At 45.1% G+C, this 12865-nt stretch overlaps 1 protein-coding gene across 7 annotated transcripts in view; it reads left to right on the top strand.

Moving 5' to 3' along the window:
- wnk1a (WNK lysine deficient protein kinase 1a) overlaps nt 1–12431 on the top strand; it is a 34884-nt gene extending 22453 nt beyond the window's left edge. For 6 of the 7 annotated variants that reach the window (XM_061821833.1, XM_061821827.1, XM_061821828.1 and 3 more), the window contains exons 12-28: nt 658–693; nt 1013–1162; nt 2446–2519; nt 2598–2760; nt 2869–2985; nt 3087–3200; nt 3483–3531; nt 3623–3766; nt 4400–5334; nt 5937–6011; nt 6128–6247; nt 6347–6680; nt 8908–9070; nt 9150–9343; nt 9780–9935; nt 10663–10895; nt 11811–12431. In XM_061821833.1, coding sequence (XP_061677817.1) covers nt 658–693; nt 1013–1162; nt 2446–2519; nt 2598–2760; nt 2869–2985; nt 3087–3200; nt 3483–3531; nt 3623–3766; nt 4400–5334; nt 5937–6011; nt 6128–6247; nt 6347–6680; nt 8908–9070; nt 9150–9343; nt 9780–9935; nt 10663–10895; nt 11811–12179 — 3426 coding nt within the window. In that variant the 3' untranslated portion in view covers nt 12180–12431. The remainder of the gene's footprint in view (nt 1–657; nt 694–1012; nt 1163–2445; nt 2520–2597; nt 2761–2868; nt 2986–3086; nt 3201–3482; nt 3532–3622; nt 3767–4399; nt 5335–5936; nt 6012–6127; nt 6248–6346; nt 6681–8907; nt 9071–9149; nt 9344–9779; nt 9936–10662; nt 10896–11810) is intronic. The other variant, XM_061821832.1, reaches the window with a different exon arrangement.
- Nucleotides 12432–12865: the final 434 nt, after the last annotated feature.

Here is a 12865-nt window from a genome sequence, read left to right as displayed (position 1 = left end):
CAATGCCAAAACACATTCTGCGCGTGTCATAACAGTGTGTCTTAGTTGTTAAAGAGTGCAGGTACTAGACTGACCTGCCTGCTGTCAAGACTTCTCTCAGTGAAAATGTGTGGCACTTTATGAAATTAAAATGACTGCAGAGACCCTGGAGTGTTGCACCGCTGTAGCTATAGATCAAGCAAGAAAGCCTCAACAATTACTTTCCTCAGTTCCCAAACGTTTATTGAATGTTAACAAATAGGTGATGTCACAGTGGTGAACATGACCCTGTCCCAGCTTTTCGTAAACGTGTTGCAGCCATAAAATTTTGATTGACTCAAAACAAAGTTAATCCTGTTGAACATTAAATATCTTCTTTGTAGTATATTTAATTAAATCAATGTTGAACAGGATTTGCGAACCATTGTATTCAGTTTTTATTTCACACAACCCCCCAACTTCATTGAAATAGGGTTTGTACACCCATACAAACACAGATGAGGTCAGCTTTTCCTGCTCTTGCATTTCTGGTGAATGTTACATGAACGATGCAAGCCACTGTGCACTTTGCCGGGTGACAGTGATGGAGCAGGGTCCCATTCCCCAAGTCTTCCTTTGCAATTTGCTTTTTTTCAACTTTCCCCACTCTTACCCTGTCTTATGTTTTGTTTCTTTTAGTATGGAGTATACTACCAACCATCACTTCCCCCTAAGGTACATAAAATGCCCCATTTTCCTTCATTTTTGGGGTGCTTTTAACTGTTGGGTGCCTTTTTATTTTGCTTTCTATAAAACAATTTACAGACTTGAAATACAGGTTTTTTTAAATCGGGCAACTGAATGTACACAAAAACATGTATGACTGTCCAAAATCGTTGACACTGTTCTGATTTTATAAAAACAGGTAAGTGCGGTAATTGTGGCTTTGGCCTCATGACGTAAAGGTTTCATTTGAAGGAAATCAAATGCTTCAGAATTTCGCACTGAGTGGCATTCATTCACCATAATTCATGGTTTTCGTTGGTCCTCGTAGATTCCCAGCCACCCTCCATCCTCTCAGTCGTCGGCTCCTCCGGCACAGCAGCCGCCACAGCAGCAACCAGCAGAGAACAACGCAGCCCTTCAAGGCTCCTCCCTCCCGCAGGCACAGGCACAGGCACAGGCTGGAACTCAGCCGCTACAGGTCAGAGAGTTGACATTATGCATTCATTCATTCATTCACCCCTTCATTCTGCTGCAATTATCTCTCACGCTCATTTATTTGTTTGTGCACTTCTCTGGGTAGACAAATGTCATTACCATGGCTATCCTATTTTGTTTTTCTCCTTGTTTGTCATCTCCGCATGCTGCTCACTTCCTTCGAGACTTTTAGTCTTGGGCCAGTAGTCCAAATTCTTTTATCCTGTCTCCACCGCCCAACGCAGAGCACCTTTTCTTCCTCTATCAGGCGTCGTGCCTCTCTGCGCTGCAGGTACTCTGGTGCATTCAGTCAAAGTGTGTGATTGGGCTTTTGTAGTTTTGGTGTGAACCCTGTGGCTCAAGCTCCATATTTGATTTTCATTCTTGGTGGAATAAATAATTTATACGGAGCGTTGTTTTTACCATTAGCTGTTTACAACACCAGGAGTCAAGATACCAAAAACCGCTCTAGTGTTGGAATTGGAAACCAGGAGCCGTATCGATTCATAATTAGGCACTTTCTTCATCCCGTGAGGGGAAATTAATAGAGCTGCGAAATTCACAAACATCTGTATTAACAATGCAGTACAAAGACAAAACATAAAGAGAGCGCAGCAATGAGGGAAGAGAAACAGATTGTGATGTTGCATGCGGTGACCATATTTGGTAAGTAGTAATGGAATTGTGCTAGAGAAATATTTGTACAATTAGTGGAATGTTGGAATGTGTAATATTGATAATGTATAATGTTAATGAATTATAATCCACCCAATATATAAATTGTATGCAACATCTCCCTGTGCATGTGTTTGCATAATAGCTTATTTTACATTAAAACTTATGAGAAATTAAAAAAATTAGAATTAGTCACATTTTAATAATGACTGCAAATTGGTGTTTGTAAACCAGTGGATGATAATATATGTTTAGTATTGATTGTACATTATGTATTACCTTTCTGGTAAGTATGATCACGCACACTGGAGTGTGATGTGAATGAATATTGAATGTTAAGAAAGCTGCGCACGCTATTGTTGCCATTTTTCAAAGCAAGTACCTTTTGGTGAGTGTGTAAATCTTGAAATGACCTGACCACAAAAATCTCAGACCAAACAATCTGACCACTGACACTACAAATGAAAGTAACACTACAAACTCCGTTACCAACATTTTCTGGAGATCAAAAAGGTTACCCTGCCGATTTCCCATAACTGGAGTATAAATGCTAAATGGAAACACAAGTGTTTATGGGGAAATGAGGTTTGAGCGTTGCTCTGTTTGTTTCAGGCGTCTGCCAGTCAGTCAACACCAGGCGAGCAGTCGGCAGTCCCCGCCTCGCTTGTGCCGCCATCTGTGGAAAGGTGAGCGTGCTTTTCATTCGTTTGGAATCGGTGCCACGTATGTTGTAGCTTTCTTCTAAGGAATGTGTCCATCTTTAGCTGTTTGTTAGACGCAGCTTCAGGTCTAAGTGATGGCAATGAGGGCACCTCAACATCAGGAGGCCGCCATGAAGGCCGCTCGCTGAAACGGTACCAACGGCGGTCTGTCCGCAGCCGCTCTCGGCACGACAAGGGTACCAAGGCCAAATTGAATGTTCTCAGTGTAGGTGTCGCGTATTTATTTCCAGATTTGTTTTGTGGTAAGACACTTGTTGTGGTACCAATTGAATGGAAATCTTTTTTTTTTTTTTTTTTTTCCCCCCCCATTTAGATCTCAAATGCTGGAGACAGAGTTGCAGAATGCCAGCTGGAAACGCACAACAGGAAGATGGTGACCTTCAGATTTGATTTGGATGGTGATAATGCGGAGGAGATTGCACAGATAATGGTGATTTATCGTTCCTTGATCAAATTCATCGACCTTGCTTGACCGTGTCGGTAGTTTACCTCTGGTACAAATGAATTACCTTCGGTTATTTGTTGCTTCAGGTTGAGAGTGAGTTCATCTTGGAAAGTGAGCGAGAATCCTTCATCGAGCAGGTCCGTGAAGTCATTGAAATGGCTGATGAGAAAGGGGAGGGCATGAAGGAAGCCTTTCCTCAGGTAATGTGGTTTTATAACCCAGACTGTTAAAATGCCCCATTGACACTGCAGGTCCAAGTGTCCAATTTCAATGTAATGCCTATTTTTGGCAGGCCGCAGCCAGTCTGTGTGATTACCTGCATTGGCTGATATCAGATACCGCTTTATTTGGAAGACACCTGATTCCAATTTAAGTTGTTTTAGTGTGCCATTGGGGATAGTTCCCAAGTGTGCTACTTGAGTGCAAAAATTGATTGATTTTTGGTCATCACCCACTTCATGAAATTTTTGGTCTTTCCACAGATGAGTGAGCTTCAACAGCAGCCAGAGCTTTCTGTCCCCATGCTCCCTGGTACTCAAAAATTCCTTGCTCCCATTTGAATGTGCATTGTTTCCCATTTTACATCCAACTTCAACTCATGTTACATGCACCTTCCCCATAGGAATCTCTCCGAGCACTACAGCCCAGGTGGTCCATTCAGCGGGACGAAGGTTTATTGTCAGCCCAGTACCAGAATCCCGTCTGAGAGAACAGTTTTTCGGAGCGTCCTCGGCTAATACTTCTGTTGGTGATGAGCCTGGCCCAGGTAGAAATATGCAGTGGTATCTTAAATTACGAGAGCGCAAACTTACACAAGTTTTTGAAATGAATGAGGCGTGGCTATAATTTTTTTTCGAGTTATGAGCCGTGGCTTGGTCGTTTCCTTCCCTCGTTTGTGTTGGGAGTGGAAAGTCCCAACCCCGCTCACCTATGGACATTCACTGTCACACTGTCAAACAAAAAATAGAACACACGCAAGCAGCTGTTGTCGGCCACAACTCACACTCAAGACGAACTAAACGGCCAACCTGACTGAGGTCGCTCACTCGGGCCCTCACCTCATTGTCCACACATCCGACACACGTACTGCAGTATACACAGTATTTTACACTTTGTGAAAGTAGTTCATTTCTTTTTTCATGCTCTTTAGAAAATACATTGCACTTTAGTTATTTGTTACAAAGACAAACTTTTGGGGGGAGGGGGTGGGCCTGTAACAGATTGACATTTCAATTAATTTTCAGGGGCATGGCATCCATCATCGTTATAGGAAAGTGTATTCTCCAATAACCCAAGTTATTGATTAAATATAAACCAAGAGGAGAGGAGCCAATGCTTACCACAGTTTGTAACTGCATGTAACGCGAGCTCATATTTAACAGCGTGATTCTTTCTCCAGGGCCCACTATGACATCAGGCCTTTCTCTGTCTGCTCCATCTGGGATGCTGCAGCAGGCTTTCAACCAAATGAGGCAGGATCATGCAGAGCGAGGCAGCAGCATGATTGATGCTACAAGTGCTGATCAGGAAGCTAGCACGGTCCCATCCAGTGATGCTGGACTTGTCCCAAACACCCAGAGTGCTCTGGCGCCTCTCGAAGTGGCACCTTCCACCACCAGTTCTAGTTTCCCCCCTATTGGGCTCGTTACAACTGGAACACCTCAGCCCCTCCCCCCAAGTGGAAGAGTTTCTCCTCCAGCTGTATCATCCCACTCCCAAACTCCAGCTCCCGTTCCCACTGAGCCCCTTCCACTGGCTCACACTTCCCATGAAACAACCCCCTCGCAGATCGCGCCGGCTGTCAGTGTACCCGCCTCGTCTCCCTCCCTTTCTGCCTCGGCCGTGCAGACCTCCGTCCCTGTTCTCCCAACACCCCAGCTGAGCGCTAACACAGGCACGGTCCCTGCTGTCGAGGCGCAACCTTTTAACAGTGCTGCTACGTCTTCTCAACCCATGAATTCAGCGGCACACGCATCTCAGCCTCTGCCCAGTCAGAACCAACCCCAGACAGCAGAGTGTGAGGGCGCTGAGCTTCAGACCAAAACAGTGGGCAGAGATGATATCCAAGCCCTCGACAAGAAGCTGCGGTCCCTTTTTAAAGACCAGAGTACAAGTTCCTCCAGCACGTCGGTGGATCCCGGTCAGAATACCGGGACCGCTTCCCCTCCCGCCGGAACATCCTCCCCTCCTCCTGGCGCTGCTCTGGTGCCTCCCTCCAACCTTCCTCTCACATCCGGGGTACAGGGCATCACTCCACTGTCTACAGGCACCCCAGGTCAGGGGTTAACCCCAGCAGGACACACCCAGACCCCTCCATCCAAGCCAAGGGCACAGGTTAGTGGCTAATCAACTCCTAATCCATTTAATAACATGATTCTCTTGTCCATTCTATAACTGTGCCACAATATACAAAGTTCATTTCAGTGGGGTTGTAGCCTCAGCCAAAGAAGAGTTCAAGTCTTTAATGAGAAACTACCGTATATTTCAGACAATAAGACGCTACTTTTTGCGGCATATTTAATGATGTAGCTCCAAGTTTTAATTTAAATTCTTGTCACTAGCGCGGCTATGAGTTTAAAAGTACAACGAAAACTTAATGCACTCTGGTTTGGGCATGCCCCGATGCCTCCAATGTGTAGAAGAAGACGACGACAACTTTACTTTCAGTGAGAGTAAAAGAAGAATCATCGATCTCAATTGTGCCTAGAAGAAGAACCTACCTCAATTCCATGCAGAAGTCATCAAAATTTAATTTCTTTACATTATCTTTTGTGAATGATTTTATACAATATAGTCTTATTTTTTCAAAACAAGTTGGTGTTTATTGGGATGTCATCATTTCAGTCATGTATGCATTAACTCATGTTCTCTGTTAACAATATTGTTTATACAGGTCATCATAACATTTTTCCTCGTTTGTCGTCTTACCTTTGTAGACTTTACCTACTGGTTTTGACCAAGGTGGTACTCTGCCCTCTGACACTTCACCTCCATTCCCTGGACCAAATCAGGTAGCTCTTCTATCCACTCTAATGCTATTTTTTCCCCCCTCTTGGATTGTCTTCATATCAGATGCAATTATATGCCTGAGATGGTCAAATCTTATCCTGCTTGTTTGACCCAACAGTCCCAGCAACCTTTGGGTAATTTGGATGCCCAGCTAAGGAGAGCTCTGAGTCCGGAGACTGTCCAGGGTGGCAACACAGTCCAGCCTCCCGTAGCGGGTTTCACTCTGGGTCGTTTCCAAGTTAGTTCACTGTTGCGAGGCTAATAATGTGTTTAATAAGGAATTAGATGATCGAACCCCGGAAAGAATTCACTAAAATTAAACTGTCTCTCTGCCCAGGTGTCTGTTGCTCCCGACGGTGCATCAAGTGGAGTTCTAGATCCTGCCAGCGTTGTCTCCTCTTCCTCTCTCTCGCCCTCCTCCTCCTCGTCGTCCTCCTCCTCCTCCTCGTCATCCTCTTCTTCCTCAAGCCCCGAAAACACCCTCCACCGTTCATCCACCCTGCCAGCCACAGTCTGTGAAACGGACCACAACAATGGAGACTTGTCTCTCCCTGCCAGTTCTGCCAGCCAACCCCCCACAATAGCAATCGGACGTTTCCAGGTTTCCACCAGCACCAGCGCCGCATCAGGACAAATGGCTCCCTCGAAAGTGGGACGCTTTTCAGTCACAGGTACGTCGTGACTTCATTGTCCACTGCTAGGATCCTAGTTCACTTTAGTTTTGCTTTACGTTGTCTTCTGCGGGTCTGATTTTAAACAATGTGTGAGATAGAGCTAGCGATTCAATCCTTCATAATTGATTTTTAAAATGTGAGTGACCCTACACTACACAAACTTTGCATTTCTGATTTTTTTTTTTTTTTTTTTTAGTGTGTTTTATAATCCAGATGACCAACACAGTACACCACGCGCACACAATCATTTCTCCACAGACAATCGTGAGCCGCCTTCCCCAAAATGAATTGTCGGTCGTAGTTCCAAGACTGACCTGTGAGAGGCAGCACAGTATAATTGGGCATCCAGAATGTTGGAAATTGCAAGAAGAATTGACAATTTTTTATTTATATATGCTAATTGCTTTTTCTATGAATGTCACCTTTCAGCCTCACTAAATGAGTCTCAAAACAAAAGCCCTTTTAAACCTCCCTTTAAAGTTAAACTAAGTCTTCTAGATTTGGTACACCACGTTAAAAACCCTAGCAAATTGGAAATCAAAAAAAAAAAATGCAAAGTAAATTGAATAAGGCTTCAAAATCGTGTAGATTCAAGACAGTCTGAATTCAAATGCTGCTGTCGTGTTCCCCAAATGTGTGATAGAGTGGCCCACTCAACTGCACACCGCCAGTGAAATTCCAATACCGCGACCTGAAAAATGGAATCCACTTCCTCTTCCATCTTTTTCATCACTCGGTCAACCTCATCTCAATTGACCCCTCCGTACAGGGCACTTAACCACTCCTCCTGAAGTGACGTCACACCACGTGCGCTGACGTCAGACAAACTATTAGCAAAAATATCGGCGCAGCACGAAAAGAATAGAGCGAAACTGTCCGATTTACCGGCTGATTTCTCACTCGCATTCTTGGCTAACAGTGAGAAGGCCCCATAGCTCAGTGGTTAGAGCACTGGTTTGGTAAACCAGGGGTTGTGGGTTCATATCCCTGAGAAGGGTTGCGTCAGGAAGGGCATCCGGCGTGAAAATTGTGCCAAACATATATGTGCGTTCATCTGAGATGACACGCTGTGGCGACCCCGAAAGGGACAAGCCGAAAGAAACTTACTATTCTTAGCTAACAGTGAAATATCGTTGAAAAGCAGACAGCAGGGCTTCAAGTATTTCAATGGTATTTACATGCATATCGACGGAGAAACCATTGATATTAGCGCGAGATCTTTCCAGAGTCAGAGGAAGACCGAGAAGCCACATAATATAATACATTATAACCCAAAGACGAATTCGTCATTGACGGTTTCCTATTTTCGTGTTACATATCACACTTGTGTGCAGAATCTGTATGTGTATCTGTATAGCCGTTTGTGAACCACCGTATGAAGGAAAAGAAGAAGGCGAGGCTTGATTTACGAGTTGTTTCTCTCGTTTTCTTTGTGTAACGTCACGCGCTCCCCTCAATAATTATTCTTGAATTAGTGCCGAACCTACGCAAGTCCCGACCGAGTACGACAATCACTACTTTAGTGTCCTCAAACGTACTTCCTTCAGTCTTGGTGTCTCGGTGCACGTCGAAGGCTTTTAGGACTGCTAGTCCGGTTTAGCCTAGCTCACCGCCGAACAGAGACAGGTTTGAGCAGTCAGATCATCGCAAAATATCGCTCAACACAGATCAAGTGTGACAATCATTCACACGTAGCTATGTTATGCAAGCGAAGAACTTCGAATTCATTTATATGAGACATGTATTGAAAATCAAATTTAGGGTTTACCTTCGTGCAAACATATCTGTTCCGGTTGATGGATTCAGTTGATCGTGCGGTCTTCCTCAAAGTTTTATCCATCAAAGACATTTTTTGTACTCTGTCTTCTGTTCCGGTTGATTTTAGATGGATTCAGTTGATGATGCGGTCTGCCACAAAGTTTGATCCATCAAAGACATTTTTCGTACTGGGTCTTCGGTTTTGGAAAGGGTACGAATTGAACTCCACCAACTAGCCTTTCAGGATACCTGTCGTCACTATTACAAAGTCCGTGACTACACCTCTTAACCATATCTATTGTTAAAGAACCCAAATACGCGATAAAACGCCAACAGAAGCTATACTGGACCATCCAGCGTTGTCTGAGATTATGCAGATCTCTGGCCTCTGATTGGTCAGTGACGCAGAGTGCGCAATCTCTACGGAGGGGTCAATTAGTAATTTAGATATGTCGTATATCCTCAGTGACATCAACGACAGGTTTGAGTCCATCACACAGTTCGGGTGTCCAAAACGGGCCCTCCAAGGACCCTCACAAAGCACACACCTTGTACAGCAGTGACAACGATGACGACTCCGGGACGGAAGACGAAGCCTTGCAGAAAGAAGTTAGTCGTCTGAGAGAGAGGTACTTGGCATCTTCCCCACGCCGTTATATGGAAGCTTTTCTGTTCATCCTGCTAAATTCCCCTCTGCTGCGTTTACAGACACATGCTGGAGGTTCAAGCCCTGCAGACCCGTCAGAAAGAGGAAATCGAGGCGCTCTTTTCCCGGCTGGGAAAAACCGCTCCTCCTTCCGTCCTTTCCCCTGCCGTGGCCATGGCCGGAGGGCGACGAAGGCTCAAGAGCAAAAGTCACAAATCTCCCCGCAGCAGCGGGGAGCCCAGCCCCATATTCTCCGGTAACAACACGCCACCGGATAGTTAAGACAATCTACTGTGTGCCTACAACAATGGTACTTGGCAGTTGAGTAGAATAGACTAGCAACAAATACAAAAACAGTGGAGACCTTTCTGTTCCGCTTTCTTGTGCGGGGTTCAGTTGGTCTCATTGTGACTTGTGGTTCTTCCGTATTTTGGTGCTGTGTAAATAAAATATAATTGGTGTAGGGGAAAAAAGGGCACATTTGTAAGAAATTACATTCAACATTATATGCAATCGGATGATTAACAAATAACATCTTCGATATGCTTTCCAGCGTCTGTGAAGCAAAGATTCTTGTAACATTTTTACTATTAACTCCACAATGCAGTATTTTTTTCTGTGCCCTGACTCAAGGGACACCCTGTACAATGCGCTTCAGTTTTTTGCTCAATCACAACTGTCTTGACTTTCAGAATGTCTGGCGTCAGCTCACGGTGGTCACGACTCCGAGTCTCCCCCGAAACAAAGTACACCGTTGGCTTCAGAGGCTTCCCAAACAGAAGTGGAAATGCCTTTAAAAGAGCTCAGACCCTCTCCATCCTTGCCCAGTCTCAGCACTTCCTCCACAGGTTCGTGTGTGGGGGGGGTTCTGAAACAGCCCGCACTTACTGAGGTGGCACCTCTACTTAAGAAATTAATGTGTTCCGGAAGTCGTTTCATAACGTGAATTTTTTTCAAAAGTAGAAGCGCATTTTACATGTAATTAGCCTAATCCGTTCTAAGGCACCGCCAAAAATAAGCACCCAAAGTAAATCATTTAAAGAATAAAAATGGTTCATTTACCGTTGGCGTTGGGTGACTATGCGAAGAAAACGTTGCGTGACAAGCAAAAGGCATCGTGGGAGAGGGAGGAGGAGGCAAACATTTGACAGCTGAGAGAAAACATTTGTATGAATGTACACACGTACACACTTCTCTGTTTCATAGTGAACAAAGTTGAATAAACTTGCAAAAAACAAATGTAAAACTAGAGATGAAAAAGAGGAAAGAAAGAAATACTAATTTGACTCATGCTTGGAAGACTCTTAAAATGTGAGAAAGTAAAATGGAATTTTTATTGACAATTATATAAAAGACCCGTTTTGATTGTTTGGCACAATGAAAATTCAATGAGAAGGAAAACAAATTTATGACATTATGACATTTTCAGTTGAAAACAGATCAGACCTGAGCTGTAAAAGGAAAAAAAGTAAATGGGGAAAAATCAAGTACAAATGCCTGAAAAATGTACTTTAAGGACCATAGTGAAATATTTGTACTTTGACCCCCACCAACCTCTTTCTGTCGTATCCGAAGGACCAAGCGGGACCACCTCCACAAACGGCTCGAGCCCCTACCAGAACCACTCGCCTTCCCTGGCACATGCGAGCGGAGCGTCTACCGCGGTCACTGCCACGAACACCCAGAAGTGCAAGGGCACCTTCACGGATGACCTGCACCAGCTGGTGGACAACTGGGCCAAGGACATCAGTCTCTCGCAGGGCAAGAGGGGTCCGAAAACCGGCGTACAGGCAGCTCAGGGACATGATGTAAGCTACGCAATGATTTCATGTTGTTTTGTGTCTCGGTACGATGAAACCGACGTGGTTGTGTTTCTCACCTTTGATTTAGCCAAGGCGTGTAGTGTACTTTAGAAATTTTTCACGGCGCGTGAACAAACAAAATTGTCGCCAAAGTATGGACCTTGCCAGTGAGCCCTGCCACCAATAGCGAAAATTTGCCAAGAATTAATTCTCTGTCGCTTCCAAGTGCTTTGTAATTTCATATATTTGCCACAAGATTAGGAAAAAAAAAAAAAAAACCCAAAAATTATGAGGCTTATAGAGCGGCAACACTGTGCATCCAGCGCGTACACATTCATGGACATAAATGAATGAATGTATTCAGCAGTCATTTAGTACAGACAAAAGTCCTTTTACATGAGGCTCATCAATAGTATCAGCCAGCATTCACAAGATGGCGCCCATCTGTGTGGTCGCATCGCTATGGTGCTCCCCATTACTGTCTGTCTTGTTGTCTTTCACCCGTCGTCCGTCTTTGGATTCACATAAAAAAAAGGGAAGACTTGCTCAGCATCAGGGAGGCTACTTTTCTACAACAATTTTCGTAAACCCGTCGAGTTCTCGGACTCTGAGAACTGCAGAACTCGCAAATGCTAGCGGTCCAATCGCATTTGCCGCTCATCGAATGACCGCCGCTTACTGCGTGCAGACAGCTGCAGCGGACATTAATGCACACGCTTAAATTGTACATCTTGGCCCAAAGATGTTTGACGTGTGTTCCAAAGCTGAGCCTGCATTATTGGTGTGCACGCATGTTCTCAGGAGCTACTAAATGTATTTGCAGAGTACCAACAAAAACCAGTTTTCAAATCAGTGCGTACGTGCCTCACTGGCATTTTTTTTTTTTTTTTTTTTTTTTTTTTTTTGCTCCTCCGTTTTCAGGTGATCCCTCCCGCCAACATGGGTCGCAAGTTCTCTGCCCCCGGCTACCTCTGCCCGACCCTCCCGGCGCCCGCCAGCGCCGGCACCCCCTCCGCGGCTCACCTCCCCAACCCCGCCAACCCGTCCGTCCCGTTGGGCCCCCGGAAAGGCTCCCTGGGCCCGGGCTTCGGGTACGCCTCGGCCCCGTACAGCGCCCCTCAGTGGGCAGGACCCACGGGCAACTGCCAGGTCGGCATGCTCAATCCCGCCCAGTACCAGCCGCCCATGGCCGCCCCGGTGCCCATGCACCAAGGGTACCACCTGGGGACTAATGCGTCAGCCAACCAGAAATCGGCCAGCCAGAGGGGATCGAATTTAAGGCCCACGTAGCCCGGTCCAGCTTCAAGCACACATGGAACAACGAGCGCCCTCTGTACTTAATATATATATATATATATTTTTTACTTCAACTTTTTTGTTTTGTTTTTGTTTTTTTACGATTGCTACATGTCGTCCTCTCGGGCAGATGGAAGTCTGCCGGGCCCCTTCGGAGGGAGCGTGCAATACACGAACACACACACACCACACACAGCCAAGCCCGGTAGCTGTGAAAATGAGCTGTGATGAGCTGATTGGTCAGCCAAAGATGTCTTTATTTTCTTGTCGTCGAGGGCAGACGTGCGCTACTGGCAAAAAAAAAGAGTTGAGGATGTCGTGACATTTCAGGATGAACCCGAAATGCGATAGAATTCACTTCTATAGGTGAAATTAATTTGATTTAAAAAAAAAAAAAAAAAAAAAAAGTCCCTGCATCTGTTTGGACTTTTTGCTCGCTTTGCTCAATGAATTTGAACGATACACTCGTGAGGATGTCCTCTCGTGGGCCTCTCTGTGCTCGACGCTCATTTGTCATCGTCCCTCTCCCAAATCCTTTTTCAAGCTTTGCCATTTGGATCTCACAAAACATTTGAGTGGAAATTTATGGGGTCCAGTCACAGATTCAAGCTGTGAGCGGCAACGGAGAGGGGAAAAAAAAAAAAGAGACCAGAGAGAAGGTGCAGAAAGGCACACAAGTT

Source organism: Syngnathoides biaculeatus, chromosome 6 (genome assembly GCF_019802595.1).
Source record: "Syngnathoides biaculeatus isolate LvHL_M chromosome 6, ASM1980259v1, whole genome shotgun sequence".
Lineage (NCBI taxonomy): Eukaryota > Metazoa > Chordata > Actinopteri > Syngnathiformes > Syngnathidae > Syngnathoides > Syngnathoides biaculeatus.
This window is presented reverse-complemented; position numbering and strand designations above follow the sequence as displayed.